This window comes from Mauremys reevesii, linkage group 26, assembly GCF_016161935.1.
Source record: "Mauremys reevesii isolate NIE-2019 linkage group 26, ASM1616193v1, whole genome shotgun sequence".
Classification (NCBI taxonomy): Eukaryota; Metazoa; Chordata; order Testudines; family Geoemydidae; genus Mauremys; species Mauremys reevesii.
Window position 1 is genome coordinate 4,370,434 of NC_052648.1, and position 22,564 is coordinate 4,392,997.

The 22,564-nt window shown below is 56.7% G+C and overlaps 2 protein-coding genes across 5 annotated transcripts in view; one reads left to right on the plus strand and one right to left on the minus strand.

Moving 5' to 3' along the window:
• Nucleotides 1–2,031: 2,031 nt before the first annotated feature.
• On the minus strand, nucleotides 2,032–2,691 carry LOC120391851 (gap junction beta-3 protein-like). The gene has a single exon (XM_039516035.1). It carries the CDS (start codon nucleotides 2,689–2,691, stop codon nucleotides 2,032–2,034), a length of 660 nt encoding a protein of 219 aa, XP_039371969.1.
• A 3,949-nt stretch (nucleotides 2,692–6,640) lies between these two features.
• Nucleotides 6,641–22,564, plus strand: part of APC2 (APC regulator of WNT signaling pathway 2) — a 47,725-nt gene continuing 31,801 nt past the window's right edge. The window contains exon 1 of one of the 4 annotated variants that reach the window (XM_039515627.1): nucleotides 6,641–6,701. In XM_039515627.1, the coding sequence (XP_039371561.1) occupies nucleotides 6,648–6,701 (54 nt within the window). In that variant the 5' untranslated portion in view covers nucleotides 6,641–6,647. Of the gene's footprint in view, nucleotides 6,702–15,997; nucleotides 16,061–19,845; nucleotides 21,537–22,033; nucleotides 22,462–22,564 lie in introns of those variants that run through there. The other 3 variants (XM_039515631.1, XM_039515629.1, XM_039515628.1) reach the window with 3 other exon arrangements.

Consider the following 22,564-nt stretch of genomic DNA (forward strand, 5'->3'; position numbering starts at 1 on the left):
GCGTATGACGGGGGCCTCGGGTCTGTTAGCAGCAGGGTTCAAAAGGGGATCTTTTGTGGCTGGTTCTAAAAAGCCTTTTCATGCTCTACCAGCTTTGTCCTCTTCGGAATAGCCTAGATTCATAAAGGGGCTTTGCACCCTCCCCTTGTCCCCGAATGACTGTCCAGGAGCTTAAATAATAACCGAGGAATTGGATGGCTTTGGAAAGGAGAGAACTGGGTTGCCTGGTGTCAGAATGTTCTTTGTGCCCCAAACCTAATCTCCATATGAATGGCTGGGGACAGGCATTCACTGTTAAGACCTAGCTATTGTATCTATTGCATCCATTTGTTTTCCAGGTACCCCAGCAATGGTCTGATAAAAGAATGCAGCTTTCTTAACCCATTAGGAGCATCAGTGCGAAAGAAGTTCTATTGAGCCACCCTGCATAATAACGAGACACCAGGGATGGCACTGCTGGTACAGCAAAGTGCTGCGGGATCCCCGAAGAGAACCAGCGATTCTCTGTGCCTGCTGTGTTTGCCCGCTACGCTTAACACCATTTCCTGCTTCATCCAGCAGAACCGTGTCCCCAGGTGTTTCACGCTCTGTAGATCACGCCGGTGCTGGAATGCCAGCAAGCCACCCAGAGGCGAGTGCATGAGCGTAAATATTGCTACATGGCCATTATCCCGGCTCCAGGAACTGTCTCGATGATTGATGTTTGCACGGGCTGTTGTAGTAAAACCGCATGACCTCCAGGCTACCCCGCCTGCGAGCCAGAAGGATATTTGCAGGCCAGGCTGGCTTGCAGCCAGGTAGTGAGTTTTGGCCAGCAGATGTCGCTGTGAGATTATTCCCATTTGGTCAATATTTCTGGAGCGCATGTGAAATTTGCTTACTGCCTCTTTCTCTTTGACCAGAGATCAGAGAGGATTTGCACTGCAAAATCCTTTCCCTGAAAGCAGTGTGGGTTTGGCTGCTGGGGTCAGAGCTTTTAATCCTTCCTGAGATGAAGAGTCTAAATCAGATGCACAACACTCAGCTAGAGTTTGGAGGAACAACTTGACATTTCCTAGCACCTTTTTAGGTTCATTCGGCTCTTCTCTGTCGTCTTCTCTCGGCGCACTTTCAACACATGTGGCTTTTAAATGTAGAAGCCTGGGAACTCTGAGCCGCAGAAGCCATCCGCATCCAGCTCCTGCCAGTGCAGGGTGGTTCTCCAGGGTGGAAGGCTGGGTTGGGGGTTAAGGCCTGGGCCTGGGACTTCTTGGCTCTGCCACAGACTTCTTGGGTGGTCTTGGTCAAATCACTGCACTTAACCCTGCCCCTCCATTCTGTAAGATGAGGCTAATATTTCCATGCCCTGTAGAGGGGGTGTGAGCATAAACTAACTCAGGCCTGCTGGTGTGGGCCATGTAAGTAGATAAACAGCTAGAGCTTTGTCTGCTCCAGCTCTAAATGTCTTTATCTACAAGCCCTTTCCCAGTTCCCTTTGGGAGATTATTCCACGCAATCAGCTCGGCCCTTTTGCAGCTGGTTCCTGTTACCCGGCTTAATTTCCCTCATCTAAATGTCGTTCTATTACCTGTATCACAGTAGCACCCAGGGGCCCTCGACGTGGCGCCAGGCCCCATCATCCTCGGTGCTGTATAAACAGCACAAAGAAACGGTCCTTGTCCCAAAGAGCTGCTGGCCTTTGTTACGTAAGGGTCTGATCTGCTGGAGGTCATTTCAGAGTCGCTTTCATTGTCACTCTTGGGTGAGACTGATGGAGAAATGACAAATCTCGTGTCCCTTACTCCTATATACACCCCCTCCACCACCATCCTCGATCTCCCTCTGGGGTGATTATGCAACTCACCCTAACACAGAATGTGCCTTTGTCCCCTGCTAGTGGCTGGATAATAGTGGATAATAGCCTACTAGTGCTATCAGCTGGAGGAGTTACTCCTTTAGCTCAAGCAACAGTGGCTCCTCCTAGTTAGCACTGAAAGTCCTGGGCTCAAGCCCTGCTGGCGACCGGGCAGAGTCATTGTGACACCTGGCCAGTTACACGGATAGTTTCCTGGCTGTGCCTTTTCGCGGAGCTTTTCCAGAAGCCTCCTGGAAGATCTGAACGGCTGCGTGCCACGTCCCCAGCAGACTGAGCAGGAGACAAGCCCAGGAGGAGCCGGCCATGAAGTGGTTAAAGGCGTCCTTCTCCCCGGCGTTCAGGATGGCGCAGGTCACGGCTGGCGGGCAGGGAGGAGACGGAGGGCATTGCACCAGCACGGGGAAGTGGCTGTAGAGCGTGTGGAACGTCACCAGGAAGACGCCTTCTAGGACAGCCTTGGCCAAGAGACTTCCCAAGTGCAGCCAGAGCCGCTGCTGCTTGCCCCGGAGCGTGGGCTGCAGCCAGCTGCCCATGCCCTCACTGCGTGGGCGGAAGTGCCAGGAGCTGGCCAGAGCATGGCTGAAGATCACCGCCAGCTGCAGCGCAAACAGGCTGAAGGGCGAGACGGGGAAGGCGGCGTCGAAGCAGGCGCGGCGGCAGCTCTCCGCGCTGGCGTTGCAGGCCAAGTCCCCCACCTCGTCCCACCACAGGGTCCTGGCTCCAACCGCCAAGGCACTCAGCCGCAGCGTGAAGAGCACAGCCAAGGCAGCCCGACACAGGCGGGGGGCATGCGCGCTGGTGCCGCTCAGCAGGCTTGCGACGGTGTCCGCCTCCATCGCAGCCTGGGGGGGGAAGGGGAGGAGAGATGTAGGCGTGTCGTGCAGAGGAGTATAGACGGTAGAAAAGACAATCCCCCACTTCGTCACACCTGGCCTGTAGGGAGCATGAGGAGGGGAGCAACGGGTGGACGGAAGGTGTTGGAGAGGAAGGCCAGGCTAGTGATTAAGGCATGGGCGTGGTCATTGGGGGACCCAGCTTCTATTCCTGGCTCTGTCGCTGACCTGCTGGGTGACCTTGGGCAAGTCACATCCCTGCTCCGTGCCTCAGTTTCCCCTCCCACCCTCTGTCTATCTGGTGTGTTTAGATTGCAAGCTCTGTGAGGCAGGGCCAGTCTCACTGTGTGTGCAGCATGATGGGGCCCGGCTCCCAGGCTCAGATCCTACATTTATGACACGTACCTTGTCTGGGCGGGTCGTGTTGTGTTAACACTGCCACAGAGAGCCAGGTAACAAGCTGCTCCGGCTGGAAGGATCAGGTCTTTGAGGCTCAGAAGGAGCTGCTCAGCATTAGCAGGGATGAAGGGGCTGGCAGAACGTGTGCTGGGCTGGGATTCACGTTTGGGCCTCTGAGCAGGGGTGGGGGAGCTGACTGCCCGCTTCCCTAGCAGGAGAGTGTCCCAAAGTGGGACTATTTTGTAATGTTTTTGAGGCCTGTTTGTGCCTCAGTTTCCCCATATGCTACCCCGGGGGATGGAAAAGGACTGTTTGCTTTTGGAGCAGGGGAAGAGACTTAGGTGTGGGTGTCACCTACCTGTCTGGGCCTTAGTCTCCAATAAATGGAGCATCTGAGAAGACAGTGGTGAATCCAATCACCAGGACGTTGGAACCTAGCAACCAACATCCCCAAGGGATATTGACTTCCCCATCTCATGAGATTTAAAGTAACACGTGGGCTCTTTTCCTTGTCTCCTGGTTTGGGTCAGAGTTTCATGCCCTTCTCTGCAATCTGAAGGGCCAGACACGTAGTTGCCTTTTTTTTTTTTAAATAAAGTGAGATTAAGAACATAAGAACGGCCATACAGGCTCAGACCAATGGTCCATCCAGCCCAGGATCCTGTCTTCCGACAGCGGCCAATGCCAGGTGCCCCAGAGGGAATGAACAGAACAGGGAATCATTGAATGATCCATCCCCTGTTGCCCATTCCCAGCTTCTGGCAAACAGATCTAGGGACGCTTCCGAGCATGGTTTTGCATCCCTGCCCATCCTGACTAATAGCCATCGATGGACCTATCCCTCCATGAACGTAGCTAGTTCTTTTTAGAACCCCGTTAGAATTTTGGCCTTCACAACACCCCCTAGCAACTAATTCCACAGGTTGACTGTGTGTTGTATGAAGGAAAACTTCCTTTTGTTTGTTGTCAACATGCGGCCTATTAATTTCATGTGGTGGCCCCTGGTTCCTGGGTTATGAGAAGGGGTAAAGAACGTTTCCTTACTCACTGTCTTCACATCAGTCAAGATTTTATTGACCTCTCGCCTGTCCCCCCTCCGTTGTCTCTTGTCCACTTAATCATGTGGACCAAAGTGCTGGGGATTCGAGGAAAGCCTGAGATGCCATGGAGAGGCGGCAGCGCTGCCCTCCTCGTTCACAAAACAACAGGCCAGATCCTCCCTGGGGCACATTAGCCTAGTCTGGAAAGCGATGGGAGCGACCCTGGTTTACACCTGTTGAGGACATGGCTAGTTAGCTGCAGGACAGGGGCAGGACAGGGCAGAAGTGGGAGAACTAAGCAGGAGGATCCAACCCAACTTCCCCTTTACCTGGGAGTTCGCATCAAGGACGTTAGAGGTTGTTCGGTGACATCTCCTGGAGCTGGAGGGTCCTTTCCTGTGGCACCTTTCTCAACCCGTCTCCTCCCAGAAACTGAGGAGGCCAGGAAATGCCCAGGGACCTCTCCCGCTGCTGCTTTGTTTTGCTGTAAATAGCGGAGAGCGGAGTAGCATGCAAGGTGCAGGCGTGTTCATGGCTCGGGCTGGTTCGGAGCAGCCAGGACCGGGCAAGAGGCTAGAACAGAACCAACCAGGAGCCCTCAAGAGGGGAAGGGAGCAGAATGTCATTGCACAGGCTGGGAGGCTGCGAGGTCATTCGTGACACCTCTTACTGTCGGCACGTGAGAGGCGTGAGCATGGGGCGAGTGGCCTGATAGTAAACTTAGACCCTGCTCTATGCCACCGTTAGGGCAGGCGTGGGGGTTTCTGCAGAGAACTGCTCTGAAGCCTTAGCTATGATCTCTATGCTCCAGGGCACAAGCGTGGCTGAGGGTCAGGAAGAATTATATCCCCTTCCGGCACAGATACTGTAGGACCCTGCAGGGTCCATGTGTTGATTTTGCAGCTTACAAAACACCTGTTCCCCTTTGGGCCCGGGCTTTGGAAAGGCCAGGGCAAGGGGCGGAAGGGAAGCAGCCTCGCTGCCCGACAGGAGGGCATAAAGGGAGGAAATCCCCCTGATAGGATGAGGCAGTGGCAGGGCTGGAATAGGACTCCTGGGCTGTACGCCCAGCTCTGGGAGGGGCGTGTGGTCTGGAGATGAGAAGGGAGTTGGCATTAGGGTCAGGACTCCCGGGTTCTATTCTTTGGCTCTGTCTCTCACTCACCGGCTCACTTTGGAGAAATCTCTTCCCTTTCCCTTGCCTCAGTTTCCCCCTTCTGTAAAATGAGGATAGTGAACTTTAACCCCTCTTTGCGAAGGGGCTTTGCGGCTAGGGAGCAAAGATACCAGATAACTAAGGGCTGTTACTTGTTCTCAGTATGAGGGCCTGAGAACCAGGAAGTGAAACTGACTAGAAATAGACAGAGAAAGCTCCCACTGACTTCAATGGGGCCACGTTCTGCACCGCCCCCCCCCCCCAACCTCGGAGAGTGAAATTCAATAGTAAGAGTTTGATCCTGCAGATGCTGAAGGATTGCAGGATCAGGGCCTAAAAGGAGACTCCGAGAAGACACATGTCTGATGGGCCGGGGTTTGGAAAAGGTGGAGGGTTTGCTTCTCAGATGATAAGGGTCAGAAAAAGCTTTCACCCACGAAAGCTCATGCTGCAAACCGTCTGTTAGTCTATAAGGTGCCACAGGATTCTTTGTTGCTTTTACAGATCCAGACTAACACGGCTACCCCTCTGATAAGGGTCAGAAAGGAATTTTTGCAAGTGGCTGACTGAGCTCCCGTTGAAAGCGATTGTAGTGTGCAGCTGAGACACCACTGTGGTGTTAAAGGTGTGTCACGGGCACCTCCAGAGCCTTTGAGTCATTACTTAAACTGAAATAAGTGGTAAGGCAACAGATTTGATTATTGAAGTTCTCTTGGTTCTAACGATCTCGGAGGTTCTGGAAAGATTTTTTTTTGTTCGTTTACATAATAGAATAATAAGGATATCGGACAGGACGAGGCCTCAAGACGTCCAACCCCCTGGGATGAAGCAAACCTAGGCCATCCCTGAGCAGTGGCTGTCCAACCTGATCTCAAAAGCTCCCGAGGCAGCCTTTTCCAGAGCGTAACTAGCACTATAGTCGGAAAGTTTTGCCTAATATCCCATCTACTTCTCCCTTGCTGCAAACTTAGCTGATTTCTTCCTGGCCTGCGGCCATGCAGAACAGCTGATCACTGGCCTCGCTTAGTCTGAGAGGAGATTTGTGTATTTGCATCTGATGGTTTCAGATGTGACCTGCCGTCCCCCTGACACTTCGGGCACCGCCGGCGTCTCCCTTGCTGTCTCTTCGGGTCTCGTCTATTCCCCACCCCCATCTTTTTCCAAGGCTTGCTGGCCTTGCACACTTGCACACTTTTCATTGCTGTTGCATTAGGTCTAATCGCCGGAGCCAAATGGGATCTGCCGCCACCTAGGGCTGGGAGCCTGGCACTGGGAAAAAAAAAATTCCACTCCAAGGACCCAGCCCTTTAGGAGGAGACAGAGAGAGACAGATACAGCGTCAGCTGCTGCAGGATGCGGGCTCCATGGGACTGCTTTGGTTCCTGTCCTTTCTGCATTCGACCTTCTTTGGAGATGAGGTAAAGCAAAAGGCGACGGATATTTCAGGTGCAATCGAGGTCGGGGAGAAAAGGGATGGGATTTTTTCCCCCCTGCTGGTAGCTGTGTATTCAGGCTGCCAACCTGAGCTGCATATTAAGCAGGATCAGCAGCAGCCTCCCTGGAGCTGCAGGGTTTTTTGAGGGGGTTGTTGCCGGAGATATAGATGGTGGGGGGCACGTTATGGGACTGGGGTCTCCGCATGGAGCGATCGCGGTGGGGCTTTCGATCCACGCTCGGTTTTATTTTGAGGGCGATTGGGGCACGGTTGAAATCGTCGTCTCCTCCGTGTCTAGCCCCATGGCGCGGGGAGGGGCCTGGATTGGTGGGGGACGTGGCTGCAGAATGCGTGTCCTGGCTCGGGTTGAGGCCGACCCGGTGCTGTGATGGCAGATCAGATCTAGCAGGTTCAGTGGGGACCCTGTGAGTTGCAGAACGGTAACAAAGCTCCCTGCGGCGGGGGGCAGAGCCTTGGCTGCAGCACAATGGCAAGGTGTGTGTGGCGCCTTTTCTAGCGGCGCTGGTTGCATCACAGACAGAGCAGAGCCAGTGTGGGTCTTGCAGCCGGGCTTTGCGTGTGCTGCTTGGTAGGGGAGGGTCTGTCTGGAGAGGCAGAGAGATCCACGACGGCCGCTCTGCCTGCCTTGTTCGTCCGTCTCTCCATCATCTGTACAGTGATTCTCCATCCTCGCCTCCGCGCGGGGGGCTCTGCACCCCGGATCCCCCCACGCAGCTATGAACTCTGGGTGTGGGAAAGGGCGTCTGGGCTTCCCACAAAGGGTTACGGTGCTGCTGGGTGCATGGCGGGGTTCTGCTGGGTTCCTGACAGCTCGCGGCTTCCCTGTCTGGGGGATTGCAGGGGGGTCTGTTGTGCTGGGGGAAGAAGGGGAGGTGACCAGGTGGCGGGTGCGGGCGGAGCTGGATCGATGCAGGGGTCTGTTCTGGCTGATCATCCTCTTACCCTCACAGCCTGCCCACTCCGCGCATCAATCACAACGATGGGCCAGCTCCATCCTGGGTGTAACTCCGCCGACGCCAATGGAGTTACACCAGGAAGGAATTTGGCCTGATATCGTATTGCCTTTCATCCAGCAGCATCCCAGACCGCCCCCGCACGCACACGCTGAGCTGCAGCTGTCTCTGGGGTGGAGCTCAGCAGCTGCGCTGCACTAGACACATGGCACAACACGTCTCTTCAATGCAGGGAATTTCAGGGAGCGCATAACGCCCTCCCCCAACCCCCCACACTGGGATCTAGCTAGGACGCCGGGGTTCCTGACTCATGGAGGAAATGCCAGGGGATCTTAGTGACCGCAAGCGGTCTGGGCCTGCGTCTTTTGCGATGAGACGTCAGACAGTCGCCCTGGCTGTGCAGCGCCCCCTAAAAGCCCGCTGGCAGCGTCGCTTTGAAATTCGGAGGCCTGAGTGGTGGCTGGTGCTTGGGCCTTGTATGTGTCTCCTAGATCCGGGGGGTGTGTTCATGGGAGGGGGGCAGGGGCTGGTGTCTCTCATTGTGCTGCCCAGTTCTGTCCTGCGGGTGCATAATTGGGAAGGGCAGAATGCAGAGCCTCTGACGTCCCTGCGAGGAGACTGCCTGTGCCGGGCAGCAGAGACCGCCCTGAAGTCCATTGCGAATGAGCTTTGCCAAGGCATTGGCGTCTGGCTGGGGGCAGGGGCCCGGAGGAGGCGAGGGGAGCGCAGGGCAGGACTGAGGGTCTCCAGCAGAGCTGGGTGCTGGGAATGGCAGGGGAGGCCTGGGCTGGGAGTAGCAGGGGGCTGCGAGTCAGGATTGAGGGGCACCAGAAGAGCTGGGGGTTGGGGGCTGGAGGGAGCCCAGGACTGATAGCAGGGGGGCTGCAGGTCAGGACTGAGGGACAGTAGCAGCTGATTTTAAACAGCTTCTTGCATCATATCCTTGTGGCAGGCGGAGGGCTCTGCCTCCCTGTTTGGGGTGAATTGAGGCTCCTGTGCTAATGGAGCCTCTGATTCCGGGTGACACGTACCGGGCTGGGCAGGCGTGGTTAGGCGCTGGGATCCCAGGGCGTAGGAGGCAGCCAGTCCTCTTCCCCCCCGTTATTTTCCGCTCTGCTGCCAGGCACTTGTCTCTTGCCCGTCTCTGCTCTGGGGTTGTACCCACTCCACATCTCCGCTATTCCTCAGTTCCTGGCCTGTCCCAGCCCCGTCCTTGCTGCGAGGAGCTCGATGCGAAGCCAGGGGCCTGGGGAACTTAGGGGAGGCTTGAAAACCGGCAGAACCCTGTTCAGTAGCCCGGCTGGGGGAGTCTTTCCTTGGTTCCATCCCAGCGCCCTAATCAAAAGCCGGCCCTGCAGGTGGTACATCGCCCTGCCCTGAACCAGTCTGGGGCCTGTCCCAGCTCCCTGGGAACTGAGCTTTGCTGGCTCTCGGGTTTCCACTGCATCCAGAGCTGCGTCTGCAGGTGCTGGCGGGAGGGAGGGGCAGGGCCGGCGCAGGGGAGATCTGACAGGACTCGGGCACAATGGGAATCTCGACGTGGGATGGGGGGGGGGGGGGGTTGGACTCTGATCCTGGCAGTGAGATCTCGGAGACTGTGGAAGAGTCTCCCCTGGGCGGCCGTTAAATCCGGGCTGGACGGTGCGCTGTGAAACATACTGGATCGTTACTTAGAAGCTCCGCTGTGCTGGGCCCTGCACGGACCCAGTAGGGGACAGTCCCCGTCACAAGGAGCTTGCAGTTAAAAGAGACCAGATAGATAAAGGCTGGGAGGGGAAACTGAGGCAGTGAGCGGGGACGCCTCCAATGGAGAGCCTAAATCACCTAGGTCTTTCTCTAGCACCTCTGCTCTCTTGTGTATACAATCCATAGTGGGGCCAGTTCTGCCCTCCATTCCCGTGGACTTCTGGGGGATTGCGTGCGGGTAACTGAAAGCAGAATTGGAATGTGCTGCATCTCCTCTTGGGGGCTGGATCCTGATCTCGGGGATGCCAGTGCAAATCTGGGGCGGTTCTGCATCTGCACCAGCCTCACTGGGTGTGAGGGCCAGATCCTGAAGTCAGGGGGTGACTCTGGGTGCCACTGAGATCAGGATCTAGCCCTAACTCCATTGGGTTAAGTGGAGTGACTCCAGATTCACCCAAGTGTCCCTGAGATCAGGATCTGGCCTGCTGCCTCCCTTCACTTTCCTACGTCCTCTCCTACCTCTCCTCCCTTTAATCATTCCCACTAGGTCTCCTGCCCCCAGAGCAGGGGCTTGGCAGATGCAGATCTGCCCAGGGGTGTGCGCCGAGAGGAAGGATCTATCCTGGTTCCTGGTGTGGTTCTGGTAATTTGTGGACGTATAAAATCCTGAGGCAGGTCCTGAGCCCGGAACGTTTCATTTATCTCAGAGCAAAACCAGATCCGAAATGAACACAGATCCCCGGGATCGCGGCGCTGTAGCAGGGCCATCCGTGCGGGATCTGGCGCCATGAGATGTGGCCTCGTTATTTCGTTCTGGCGGCCTCCATCAGTTGTGCCTTGGAGACAGGCCGCTGGGGAGAACCCGGACCGCCAGGCCTGGTTGCTGTGGGGTTCTCTGCTCCCCTCTGCTGCCCCCTTTACTCCCTGAGAGGCTTGTGTTGGCTTTATTGGTGTGGGGGAGAGGATGCATTGAGCTGCCTGTGGTTCGTAATTGTCCCTGCTGTACGGGCTGGGATATGTTCAGAGGCGGGTGGGGCTAGTTCTCTGGCAAACCCTCCCTTGGGGCTGTTTGCCTCGCTGGTTATTAGGTTTCTCGCTCCCCCAGCTGGGTCCCCTTCGCCTGGAACCAGCCTTTACTCCGGTTTCAATTAGTGGAAGCTGGTAACAACATGCTGTTTAATGCCCCCGGGGACCTGCTGGGGAGGGGGCTGCTGTGCAGAGGAGGTGTCTGTTGTGACTGAGATGCTGCTTTTCTCCCGTCGGGACTGTCCTCTGCTCTCTGCAGTTCCTGCAGCCCCCGGCCCCTCTGTCCCCACCCACGCAGCCCCCCCCCTTGCTGGCCTGCCTGGGCTGGAGGCCGCCCCGGGGGGTGACAGTGGGGGATGGGTCTGAGTTTTGACCTGCACTAATTTGAAGCCAGGCAACAGCAGGTGCAGCCCCCTCCAGCAATACCCCTTTGTAACCTCGCTGTGCGTTTCCCTCTCCCTTTCTCCCCCCCAGCTCTCTGCACCCCATTCTCAAGGGCACCTGTGTGACAGCAGCTGCTGGGAGCCGAGTGGCCAAGCCGCTGCCTTTCGCAGCTGATTGCGCCTTTATTCACCCTCCGTTCGCTGTCGCAAACTCCTCTTTCCACCCGCTTGATCCCGATGCAGAATAAACCTCCCCCGGGATCCCCCGTGGAGGGGGGGCACCCTTCCTGTTCTTCCACAGCTCCCCCCTGACCCCGGGCTCCTGGGGATCAAACGTCCCATAACAGGGTGAACCCTGCAGGGACCGAACCAGCTCCCCTGGGACACAAGGCGGGAGAGGTAGGGAAGAAACTCCTGTTATTGGCCGAGGTTGTAGCAACTGGAGATGGAGGCAGATGATCTACACCCAGTCACCGACTTCCCCCTCGCTCCTGACCTACGCCCTGGAAGGCCCAGGCGACGGCAGAAACACCTCGCACCCACCCCTCCCTATAAAGGCCCAGCTGGGTACCAAGGCAGCTCCTGGCTAAGCAAGCTGCAGCCTGCCCAGATGTTTTGACTTTCCACCCCAGTCATCTCCCCGCAACATCTGGGCTGGTCGCTCAGACTCCGGGGCCTTGGGATGGTGCAGGATAGACCTAGGCCCTAGCAGCGGGTTTAATTCTAGCACAGGGAGGAGCCAATCAACACAACGCTCTTGGCTTCCCCCCTCCCCTCCTTGCGCTGCAGCGACTGAAATGGGCCAGTGCCACGTGGGAGCCGCGGGCCAAGGTGACGTGTCGTGGCCCCGGCAGATCTCCACGGTGAAGGGGGAGGCTCCCGCGTGTCAGGAGCAGCAGATTTTACCCCTCCTCGGGAATATTGCCCGGCTGAGTCTCCATGGAGACCGTCGCTGGGGTTCTCGCGGGCGACAGGGAATTAGACTGCCTGGAAATGAGCACGGGAGTTTGCAGTGCGGGTCCCAGGCTGAGACAGAGCCATTGGACCAGCTTCTGTTGGGGGGAAGGGAGACGCTTTCGAGCTTCCCAGAGATCTTCTCCAGGTCTGGGGACGGTAACCAGAGCGTCAGGGGAGCCCTGATAGCCCGGGGGGGGGGGGCGGGCAGGAGAGAATGAAATTCCTCTGCGCCCCTGGAGATGGCACAGGGGTCTCTGCAGAAAGCCCCTTGGCAGGTCCAGCTGGCCTGGCTCCGCCGGTCGCTGCGGAGAGGGCTGCCACCACAGAGGGTGCCCTGGGCTCGGCCCTGCCACGCCTGGGCCTTGCTGTGCGCAGGGCTAACGCTGGGTCCCTTTCTGTATTGCTGGGTGCAGTGAGACGCTTCAGAGGGGCAGGTTTCTGCCAGACTCGTCCCCTTTAATGAGTTCAGTGGGGTTACGGGGCCATGCACCAGCTGGGGATCTGGCCCTGGAAATCAGCAGCTTTTTTGTGTGCATTGATCAGCTGTAGGGCGGGGGGAGAGGGGAGTCTCTTCCCCCCGCTGGCAAAGTCTTGGGATTCTGCTGGGACAGAGGCCAGCGGCTGATGCCAGAGGAGGGCCAGTGGCTTGGGTTGGCAGTGAGGGGGCCGGAGCGGCATTGGGAGCTTGCCGCTGAGTTACAGAAGGGCTTTGCAGGGGGGAAGGCGCCATTTCTCTTAATTGATTTCCTGGCTGATGTTTCCCCAAAACTATCCTAACCCTTTGGGGTGTATAACGGCACTGAGCCAGATCCTGGGGGTGGGGGCGGGGATCTGCACCGCCGGGTGCCTGACTCCTGAGCTCTACGTCAAAGTGTCGAGACACTTGGCCAATGTCAGGTGATGAGGCACCGTCCCGTCCCTGAGAACCTGCACAGTTACAGATCAGTAAATTGAGGCCCGGAGAGGGGGAAAAGACGTTGCTCATAGTCACACGGCGAGTCGATGGCAGAGCTGGGACCAGAACCCAGATGTCCTGAATATTACCCCCCCGTGGAGGTGGGGATAGAACCCAGGAGTCCTGATTCCCAGTCCTCTGCCCTGGTCACTACATCCCACTGTCCGTTCCACAGGCCCTTGCCTATTCGCTCCTTGGGCTGGGTGCACATCAGTTCTCCGCATAAAGTGCCACCCGCCTTATGGTGAAATAACGAGCCCCACATTGCTCCCTGTTCCGTGTTCTCAATCTTGTTTGGTCAATCTAATTAGCTGCTAAGTGTGTGGGGTGTCCACAGGGCCCCACACTACCTCCAGCTGTGCCACTGGCCTCTTCTATAGATGTGGCTTGGCCAGAAGAGACCCTGGGTTCTGTCCATGGTGCTGAACCCTGCGTGGGGGCAGGGCCATTGCAGCATGAGGCGTTACTATGGGCATCTGTCCCAAGTGAGATCCGGGCTCTATTGTGCTAGGTGCTGCACATACACACAATGGGAGAGCCCCTGCCCCAAAGAGCTTCCAATCTAAATAGGAAAGAAGTGTGTGGGTGGGGGGGGGAAACTGAGGCACACACCCGGGGAAACAACTTTTCCCAATTCCCACAGCAGGTCAGTGGCAAAGTTGGGGACTAGAACCCAGGTCTCCTGAGTCCCAGCCAAGTGCTGCTGACTTGTGGGAGTCTCCCTATGGCAACATAAACCCTGCAGTTATCCCTGTGCATGGGGGGGGGGGGGTTAGACTTCAACTGCTTCTACTGTCCAGTATTTTTTTATTACAGCTTGAATGACTCACCCCAAGGCCTTTCCCCCCTCCCTTGGCTTCCAGCCTGTAGTCGGAAAGATGGGGAGGGATCTAAAACGGTTGGGGGAAACATTCAGAGCAGCTGGTGCTGTGAGCACTGGGGCCCTGAGTTCTAATCCCAGCTCCTACACGGACTCTGAGTGGCCTTGAGCAAATCCCGTATTGGTATATCTCCAATTATTACCGTACTGCCTCAGTTTCCCCGAGCTATAAAACAGGGACAATCACTGGCGCCCAGATACGGCACCGGAGCAGGAAGACTCAGGCTGCGACCGGGGATCTAATCACGGGTCACTCGTTCCTCTGGACCTGTGCTGCGATGAGTTGCCTTTGGAAGGTGTGAAGAATGACATCGCTGCTAAGAATTAAATCCCCCTCTGGGGAGAACATGACATTAATTTATAATGAGGAGAACCTTAAAATAACACAGGTCTCGGATTGCTTGTGCGAGCCGGCTCCCGCGGCTCAGCCTGTCGCTGGGGGTGTCGGAGGGGGCGCATGGAGAAGAAGTGAGCTCCGACGCTTGAAGGCACTTTCTGCTCCAGAGCAGAGCCCTGCGTTGCTGGAGCGAATGTTAGCGCGTCTCTGGGAAGATGCCGGCCTGGGAGACATGCTCTAGCCAAACATACGTCACTGGGCTCAGCAAAGGAGTGACTGGTGATCCGATGGTCTCTTCCAGCCATACAAATCTCTGCCTCGCTCAGGTTCCCCCAGACTAAAACGCCCCTTGCAGACCGGGAGACCTAAGAGGAAGCTGATGGGGCTGTTGGCTGTCCATCAAGCACTTTCTGCCTTTTCCACCCCCAGTGGAGAGAACTTGTCCATGCCTCAGTTTTCCCCTCTGTAGAATGGGGATATGATATTGACTTGCCTCTGCAAAGCGCTTGGAGATCGCCAGGTGGCTACAGCACGGCGTGGATCACACGACACAGCGCTTGGACTGGGGCTGGAGCCGGGCAAGGAAAACTGGCTGTGTGTGCGCGCCAGCAAAATCCAGCTGCTTGTTATCTGCGTTGTGGCTCAGAGCGCCAGTGCTCGGTGCCATCCCAGCACTCAGGGAGGGGCTGGGCCTGCCCCAAAGAGCCTACGAGCTCCTTAGGCGCGACAGACAAAGGGCAGGAGGAGAAGCAGCAGCCCAGGCAACACCGCCTCTTCCCGAGGCACAGTTCTCCTCTAGCCTGTGAGGTCAGGAAGAATTATTTCCCTTATTTTAGTGGTGGGGAAACTGAGGTGCTGGGCAGGCCAAGGATTTGAACCTAGATCTTGTTAGTCACCCATCCAGTAGCCTAGTCACGAGGCCAGCCTTCCTTTGGTAACAAGAGCCCTCAGAGGGGTGAACAACAAGGGGGCAAAGATTGGTCAAATATTTACTAGGGGAAAAAAGTGAAATTTGTGGCACAATTTGTTGAATTTTATGATTTAAGAAGAAGCGGACGGGTTTTCATTTCCCGTCTTTATCCTGCGGATATTTCATTATTCACCCCGGCCTCTGCTATGCAACAAGGTCAGATTAATAGTTCCTTCTGGCCTTAAAATCTGTGCCTGTCTAGTGAGCGGGGCGGGGGAGCGAATACTTTGGATTGTTTTCATTCAAGAAAATGATGTTGCAAAATGAAGGAAATAAGATGTTTTGCTGTCACTGCTTCTTCCATCGGTAGCGTCTGAGGCCAAGGACAGAAGGATGCTAGGATGGGAATCGAAGCTAATTAAAAAAGGAGTCGATATATTTTTTTTCCTGACATGGTTCGAATGCCTTCGAGGGAGAAACGCTTTCTATCTAGTTTATCCAAAGGAGAGTTAAGACTGTGACCTGATCCAGTCCCTACGTGGTGAAGAGATTTCTCTAGTACCGGGCTCTTTATCTAGCAGGAACAGGCATCTAATGGCTAAAAGCAGAAGATAGACAAATTCAGATTAGGAAGAAGGGACACGTTTTTAACCCCTGCAACAACTGACCTAGTGGTGTTGTGATGTCTCCATCACTTCAAGCCCTTAAATCGCAAGTGGACCTCTTCCCAAGAGAGGTGCTGCAGATCCGACAGTCGCTGTGGGGTCGACTCAGAAATTGCTGGGTGGGGTACTCTGGCCTGGCTTGAGTAGGAGGTCGGACTGTCGGTCCCTACACATGTCTGGCTCCACGAAGGGCCAGATGTTCAGAGGAGCCCAGCAAGTCTGAGCACTGAGCAAATCTGCCTGGGCCTAGGGAGTGCATTCTTCTGGGACTGCATTCATGCCCAAAGGAAACGCTGCGTGCGGAACAGAAGCTCGTCCATCTCACTTGATAAGTGGATAAATTTTGCCACGGTACGAAACGACTCATTCAAGTGATATTCAGCAGCTCTGATTTGTCACTTGGTCCCTCCGCCCCCAGCCCCGATTTAAAACCAGTTGCCCCCGCAGGAGAGGGGTCAGTCCCACTTCTATTGACGTCAGCGTGCGCTGGGCCATCTCCCCCGCTGTGCCAAAGGCAAGCGCAGGAGAGGAAAACGCCATCAAAGCCTGGGAGGTCCTCAGGATCCCTGGTAAATATCTCGGCCCCCTCCCGCCCCCAGGCAACGCCAGTGCGGCTCCTACTTCGTTCGAACCTGCGCATGCCCCAGCTGGACGCTGACTCTGGCTTCTACCTTCTGCCTCTGGGAATGGGGCATTTGCCCAGCAGCCCGTGTTCATCTGCAGGCTCCCTCCGCGTGAGCTCGGCCCCTTTGCGGCTGGGCTGGGCTTGGTGTGAAGGTTAATGGGGGAATGATTTTTAAAAGCGTTCGGTTTAGGGGAAACAATCTAAACCAGCTCTAGCGTCGATGTTTCTCATTCTTTGAGCTGCTTCTCTCTCTCTGGGGCGTGGGCGTCTGCCGGAGCTGCAGGAACAAGGCGCGGATCGGCGCAGGTCTCCTTGTGCACCGGTGCACAATGGATGTAGGTCTGATGAGCCGGTCGCGTGTTGTGCTCTTTTTGATTGGTGTAAATGGCTGGGCCCGGTGTGGGGCTATGAGGAATTGGGCCCGAGAGGTCGGGTGCTCAGCAGGGGTAAATTGGCACGGCTGCATTGAGTTCAGGGAAGCGATGGCCATTCGCGCCAGCTAGGGAGCTGGCCTTAGATGGTCCATGAACAACGTGTGAGCTGGAGATGAGAACTGTTTAAACAGACTCCGGGGAGTCAACTCATGTGATCTGATGAAGCGCTGGATACTTGGAAAGAGGAGGTGGGGGGATGCAGGAAGTCAGGGGAACACGGAAGCAAGGAAGGGAGAGGGAGGGAATGAACGGGGGAAGGAGAAAAAGACAGAGCGAAAGAGGAAGAGGGGTGGGGAAGGAGAGACAGGACTGTGGGAGAGAGTGGGGATTAGAGGGTGTCCTATAGGAATTCCTCCCCCAGGCATGGTAGCATTCCCAGGGATGGAGTTTGGGGGGGATGGAGGAGCCGAGGCTGGGGAAATACTACCATAGCCACACCCCATTCCCCATCACAGCCAGAAACCTGGGGCAGCTAAATAATTCATTTGCCCGCTGGAGCAGAAAGACACATGCTGATTAAAGCAGCTGACGGGAAGGCTGGCTGGAGGCGCCTTTGTGTGCCATGGGCAAAGGGTGCATGCAAGGTGGTGGGGGAGGGGGGTTCTTGTTTTCCTGTTAAATCCTTCCTTGGAAGCAAACAAACCCATTGTGATGCTGCGATAGGACGGAGGGCTGTCCTGCGGGGATTCCTCTGCCACTTGCCTGGCTGCAGTCTTTACTCTGGTGGTGGAAAGTCCACTGCGTTCTATTATTTGTTGTCTGTTTCTAATGCCCATGGTGCACCACTCAGACAAAGAGTCCCTGTGCCAAGGAGGAGAAATGTCCCCAACCCCCCCGCAATTTTCCTTTAACGTAAAGGTCTTTATGATTTCCTGATTGGGCTTCGTAGCAACCCGCTTACAGCCCTGTCTGCACCTGGCCATCAAACCCCATTAGCTGGAGGGCGGCCATGTGGTCTGGGGGACAGCGCCTGGGTGTCAGGAGACCTGAGTTCTAGTCCCAGTTTTGCCACTGGTGAATCACTTCCCCTCTCTGTGCCTCGGTTTCCCCATCTCTAAGGTGGTGCTCTGAGATCTAACGACTGACAGCACAACATAACAGGCGGGTATTATGAGTGGAAACTAGGAGATGGACTGAACTGGTTTTTACTCAGACCCATCTGCTTTATGTCAACCTAATGACGGCTCGGCTAGATCCTGCTCCCTCTGAAGCTTGCGTGTGTAAAGTGAGACACCAGCATTGGGTCTCTGTGCTTGTTCCTCTATAAACACAGAACAAAGACACGGTCCCTGCCCCAAAGAGCTAAACTTGGCTTTAGATCAGCATTCCTGGTTCCACGACTAGCCTCTTGCATCTAGTAGCTGGTGGAGTTTTGCATACTCACATCCTTCTATTATGTGCATTACGGTAGCGCCCAGAGTCTCAGCAGGCATCTGAAGGCTATTGTGCTAGGAGCTGTACGTACGCGCAGTGAGAGACAGTCCCTGCCCCCAAAGAGCTGTTCTTGTCTTGAGCTGGGCCCAGAAACCCAGGCTGGAGCCGGAATTAACAAGCACACACACTTGCATCTATATTTGATGGCCTGGTCGAGAGCCCAGGAAAAGAAATTGAAAGCTTCTTTGCCTTTATATTCCGGCTGCTGGGGTGCTATTGGCTATCACCATAGCAACCAGAGAGCCTTGGCCAGGCTGTGATTGGCTGGCCCGGTTGGCAGCATCTCCATGGCTTTTCCTGATTGCCATGATTTATTCAGCAGCGCATGGGAATCGCCCACGACGCGAGATTCAGGAGGCTTCAAAGAGCCGCGGAGCCTTTTGTCTCCCGTTGGGGCTTGTCTCGGATTTATTTCTGTAGTGGGGAATCGGCTTGGCTCTGGTTTAAAGGAACCCGCGGCCATTATCTCTGCCTTGGCAAAGCTGCTTGAGCTCAGGAAGGACATTGGGAAGAGGATAAGGGAGCCCAAAGTGCAATCAGACTAGGGAGGACCAGACGCTGTTGCCCTGCTGTGAGGCAGCCTGGAAGGTGTTTAAAGCACAGGAGTCGAGGACAAGACATCGGGTGCTTTGGCCCGGCTCTGGGAGGTGGGGAGCGAGGCAGGCCTGGGAGTCAGGACTCCTGGGTTTTCCTCTCCCTTGGAGGGGGAGTATAGTCTAGTGGTTAGTGCAAAGGAATCTGGGAGCCAGGACCCCTGGGTTGTGGCGAGGAGAGAGTGGGGAAGTGATCGACGCATAGGACTCCTGCCTCGGAGCCTGATCCATGCCTCGGTTTCCCCCTCTGTCAAGTGGGAATGAAAACCTTTCCCTGCAGGGCTGTTGCGAGGTTTAACTCCTTGATGTCTGCAGAGCAGTTCGAAACCCTTGGGTCATAGGTCCTAAGTCAAGCAGGTTTGGAATTTTTCCCCTGAAAGGGGTTTTAAAACAGGAAAGGGCGTTTTGACGGAGCAGAGATTTTGTGAAAGAAAATTCAGTTTTCCTTGAATGTTTTTGGCCTTGAAATGTGGAGACAGACAGAAAAGAAACCAAGACATCTGAGTTTTGTAGAAGTAATTTTTTTTGCAGGGGAAAACCAGTGAATTTCCCCCACCAGCTCTGGTTAAATGACTGACCGCCTGGGTGACTCGCTGGGCGGCACGGTCTTGAATCCACTAAGTGGTGGGAAGAGGGAGCCCCCTGCTCAGACCCAGACTGGCCCCGTCCCTCCTGAAATCTCAGTTGGGTGAGACCTTGCGCAGTTCACTGGTGAGTGGGTGACAGTGCCCCCGGGTGCCCCATCCGCAGAGCAGGTGAATGTTACAGGCCCACCGAGGAGGGTTCATTCTTTAGCTCGTGCTTTTAGGTCCATGGAGCAGCCCCCGGTGGGTCAGACGCGACGGCGTCCGTCGTGGTTGTACAGGCTGGAGGAAGGGGTACTTGGCTGTTGCCTCGCCCCACTACCAGGTTTTTTTTTGCAGCTGCTGGTGCTACTGTCTGACTCTCTGGATCGCTGGAATAACCCGCTCTAGAGCTGACCTAGAGCCTCGCAGCAGTAGATCTCAAGGCGCTTTACAAAGGAGGGAGGTCGCATTATCCCCATGACACTGTGCGCTGGTACCGCCTTAGACCTGAATCCATATCTGGGAGCAGCTCCGTGGGGGAGGGTGTTGCGAGCGTGGCTGTTAACCCGGCCGTGGCAGATAACGCCAGTGTCCGGCTCTCTCAGAGCTGCGAGCGCTAACGCAACTTCACATCAGTCTAGTTAAATCCTGGCCCCTCCCCGCCGCCCCAAGGCACAGGCAGGGCTGGTTCCTCACCTGCACGCCCGCTCGGAGGCACAACCGCACAATCCGACTGGGCTACACTCGCACCCCGAGAGAGACGGCGGGACGCACCCCCGCCGTGAGACCCGCTGGGTAGCGCCCGCGTCCTGACAGACGCCCGTGCTCTGTGACGCGTGCGGAGACACGTGTGCGCTGACACGCTGGGACACGGGCGCACGCGAGCTGCCGCCCGCTCACCAGCCCTCTGGCAAGCTCGGACGTTCAGCGGGCACGGACCGTGGAATGGGGAAGCCGCTGTTGTCCTGCTCTCCCGCCGGCCTTGTGCGAGCTCCCCCAGGACACCCTGCGCCGACGCCAAGGGGCAGCAAGCAAACGCCACGAGCTCTGGGGGAGGCAGGAATGTCACAGCTCAAAGCCCGACCCATACGGCTGCCATCCTGACGCACCGAGACGGGAAATTGCAGCCTGGGCAGCACAAAGGGGTCTTGCGTGGACCACCGCCGGCGCGCCATTGGCAATGACCCCGCGGTGCTATTAAAGCCCTGGAACTGCCCATCACCCCCTCGCGCTGCCCTCCTTGTGGGGACGCCCCTGTCACCCTGCAGTTCCCACGGAGGACAATAAAGGACCCACTGTCTCCCCGTTCGCACTGGGAGCTGTTGGGTGCTGCACCTGCCTGAGCCAGGGAGCCATCGCAGCTACCACGGTAACCGCCCCCCAGACGCAGAGTCCTGAGCAACCAGCAGGATTATTGATTATTCCTCTGCCCGCTCATACGATCTGATCGCCGCGGGCTACCCGGTAATGCCTTTGTCCCCATGATCTGAGACCCCAGGGTGTGACCTTTCCATGCACGCACGACGGCTCTGCCTTTCCAGGCCCTTGCGCAAAGGTAACCGCCAAGGGCCGGCCTCTGATCTCACTTCCACCGATGTAAAAACAGAGCGACTGCGTTGCGGGCAGCGTGGATTTAAATCTGTAGCGGGAAACAGCAGCTGGCCTAGGGCAGTTCAGGCTGATGTCCATTGAAGAGGCCACTGGGTTGTGGTGCCCAACTTGAGGCACTGAGGCCAGATTTCCAAGGGCTCAGCCCCCGACGTGCGGCGCTCTTGGGAAAGTGTGGCCCTGCTGGGGGTGCTGGGCCCCTCTGAAAATTCTAGCCATGGGACCTGAGTTTTAAGGAGTGCTGAGCACCCCCTGCTCCCATTGATGGCTCTTACCTCCGGGCGGCTTCCTGATGTGCACAGTGCAGTGAGAGCCTCAGCTGGCGGGTGATACAGGAATGCAGCTGGGGAGATGGTCAGCACTGGGGGGCAGGGACTGTCTTTTTGCGGTGTGCTTGTACAGCGCCTAGGGGGTGACTGGGGCTCCTGGCCGCTACCACAGGGAAAATATTTAATCCCGTGGCTGAAAGAACCATTCACCCAGCTCTTGGTTCAACTGACACATTGGGCAGCAACACCTTTCTGGAGCGGGTCCCCGATCGAAGAGAGAGAGTGTGTGGGTGGATGTGTGTTGTGTTGTGTTGTGTTTTAGGTTCCCTTTTTGTTCCGTTGTTCAGTTCGGGGGCACCGGAGCAGCTCCCGGCTGCTCACATCTGCGATTCTGGTTCAAACCTAGGCTGTGCGAAAACCATCTAGTGGCTTGTTGGTGGCACCAGGGTGAATGAGTCCTGATCTCGGTTGAGTTTCCAACAGATCCGTCACAAAGACTCACTAGTGCCGTTATCGGTAAGGGCCAGATTTCCCTCAGTGCGGGAGTGGGATGCCCATTGTTCTCGGTGGGGGAGGGGAGAGATGCCCCATTGTTCTCAGTGGGGGAGGGAGGGATACCCCATTGTTCTCGGTGGGGGAGGGGAGAGATGTCCCATTGTTCTCAGTGGGGGAGGGAGGGATACCCCATTGTTCTCAGTGGGGGAAGGGAATGCCTTATTGTTCTCAGCGGGAGAGGGGGAATTCCCCATTGGTCTCAGGAGGGGAGGGAGGGTGCCCCATTGTTCTCGGTGGGGGAGGGGAGAGATGCCCCATTGGTCTCGGTGGGAGCTGCTAGGTGCTGAGCTCTTTTGAAAACCTACTGCTAAGGGTCCCCTTTGGTGGCCCCCTCAGCAGAGTGGCGAAGGTCTGAATGGGGCAGCAGGAACTCAAACCTCCCCTTGGGCCCTGCTGGGGCCCCCTGGGGTTAGGACCGAGGCCCATTGGACTGGGGTGGGGGTAGCTCCTCCCCTCTGAGGGGTCCCCCGGGGCATCCCGTGCGGTGCCGAACCCCAGGCAGGGGGGGGGTGCACCCTCAGAGGGGGGGGGCTGCTTTCCTAGCCCCGTGCAGCGGGTGAAGGAATGAGCATGCCTAGCGCTCGCTCGTGGTAAACAAAGCCCAGCCGCCGTCTCCGCTCGGACGGTGGAGATGCCGGGGGTGGAGCGGGGGCTGCTAGGAAATTAGCTGGTCACGGAAGCCCCCCCCGGTGAACGAACGTCGATGAGGCGCCTGGGACGGGGCCGAACATGCAGCGCGCACCAGGACGTCGGCCGCCCCCCAGCCGGCCGCCCCCCAGGCCCTCGGGGTAACGAGTGCAAAGACGGGCCCTCGGGGACACCCCGGCCTGGGACGCGGAGCCAGCGGGGCAGGAGAAGGCGCTGGGGGCGGCCGTGAGAGCTGGAGGTTAGAGGGGAGGGGGGGTGAGCAGGGGGAGAATTGCCCGGTTCTGGTCGTTCCCTCTGAAGCACCTGGCCCCGGCTGCTGCCGGAAGCCCCAATACCGGGCT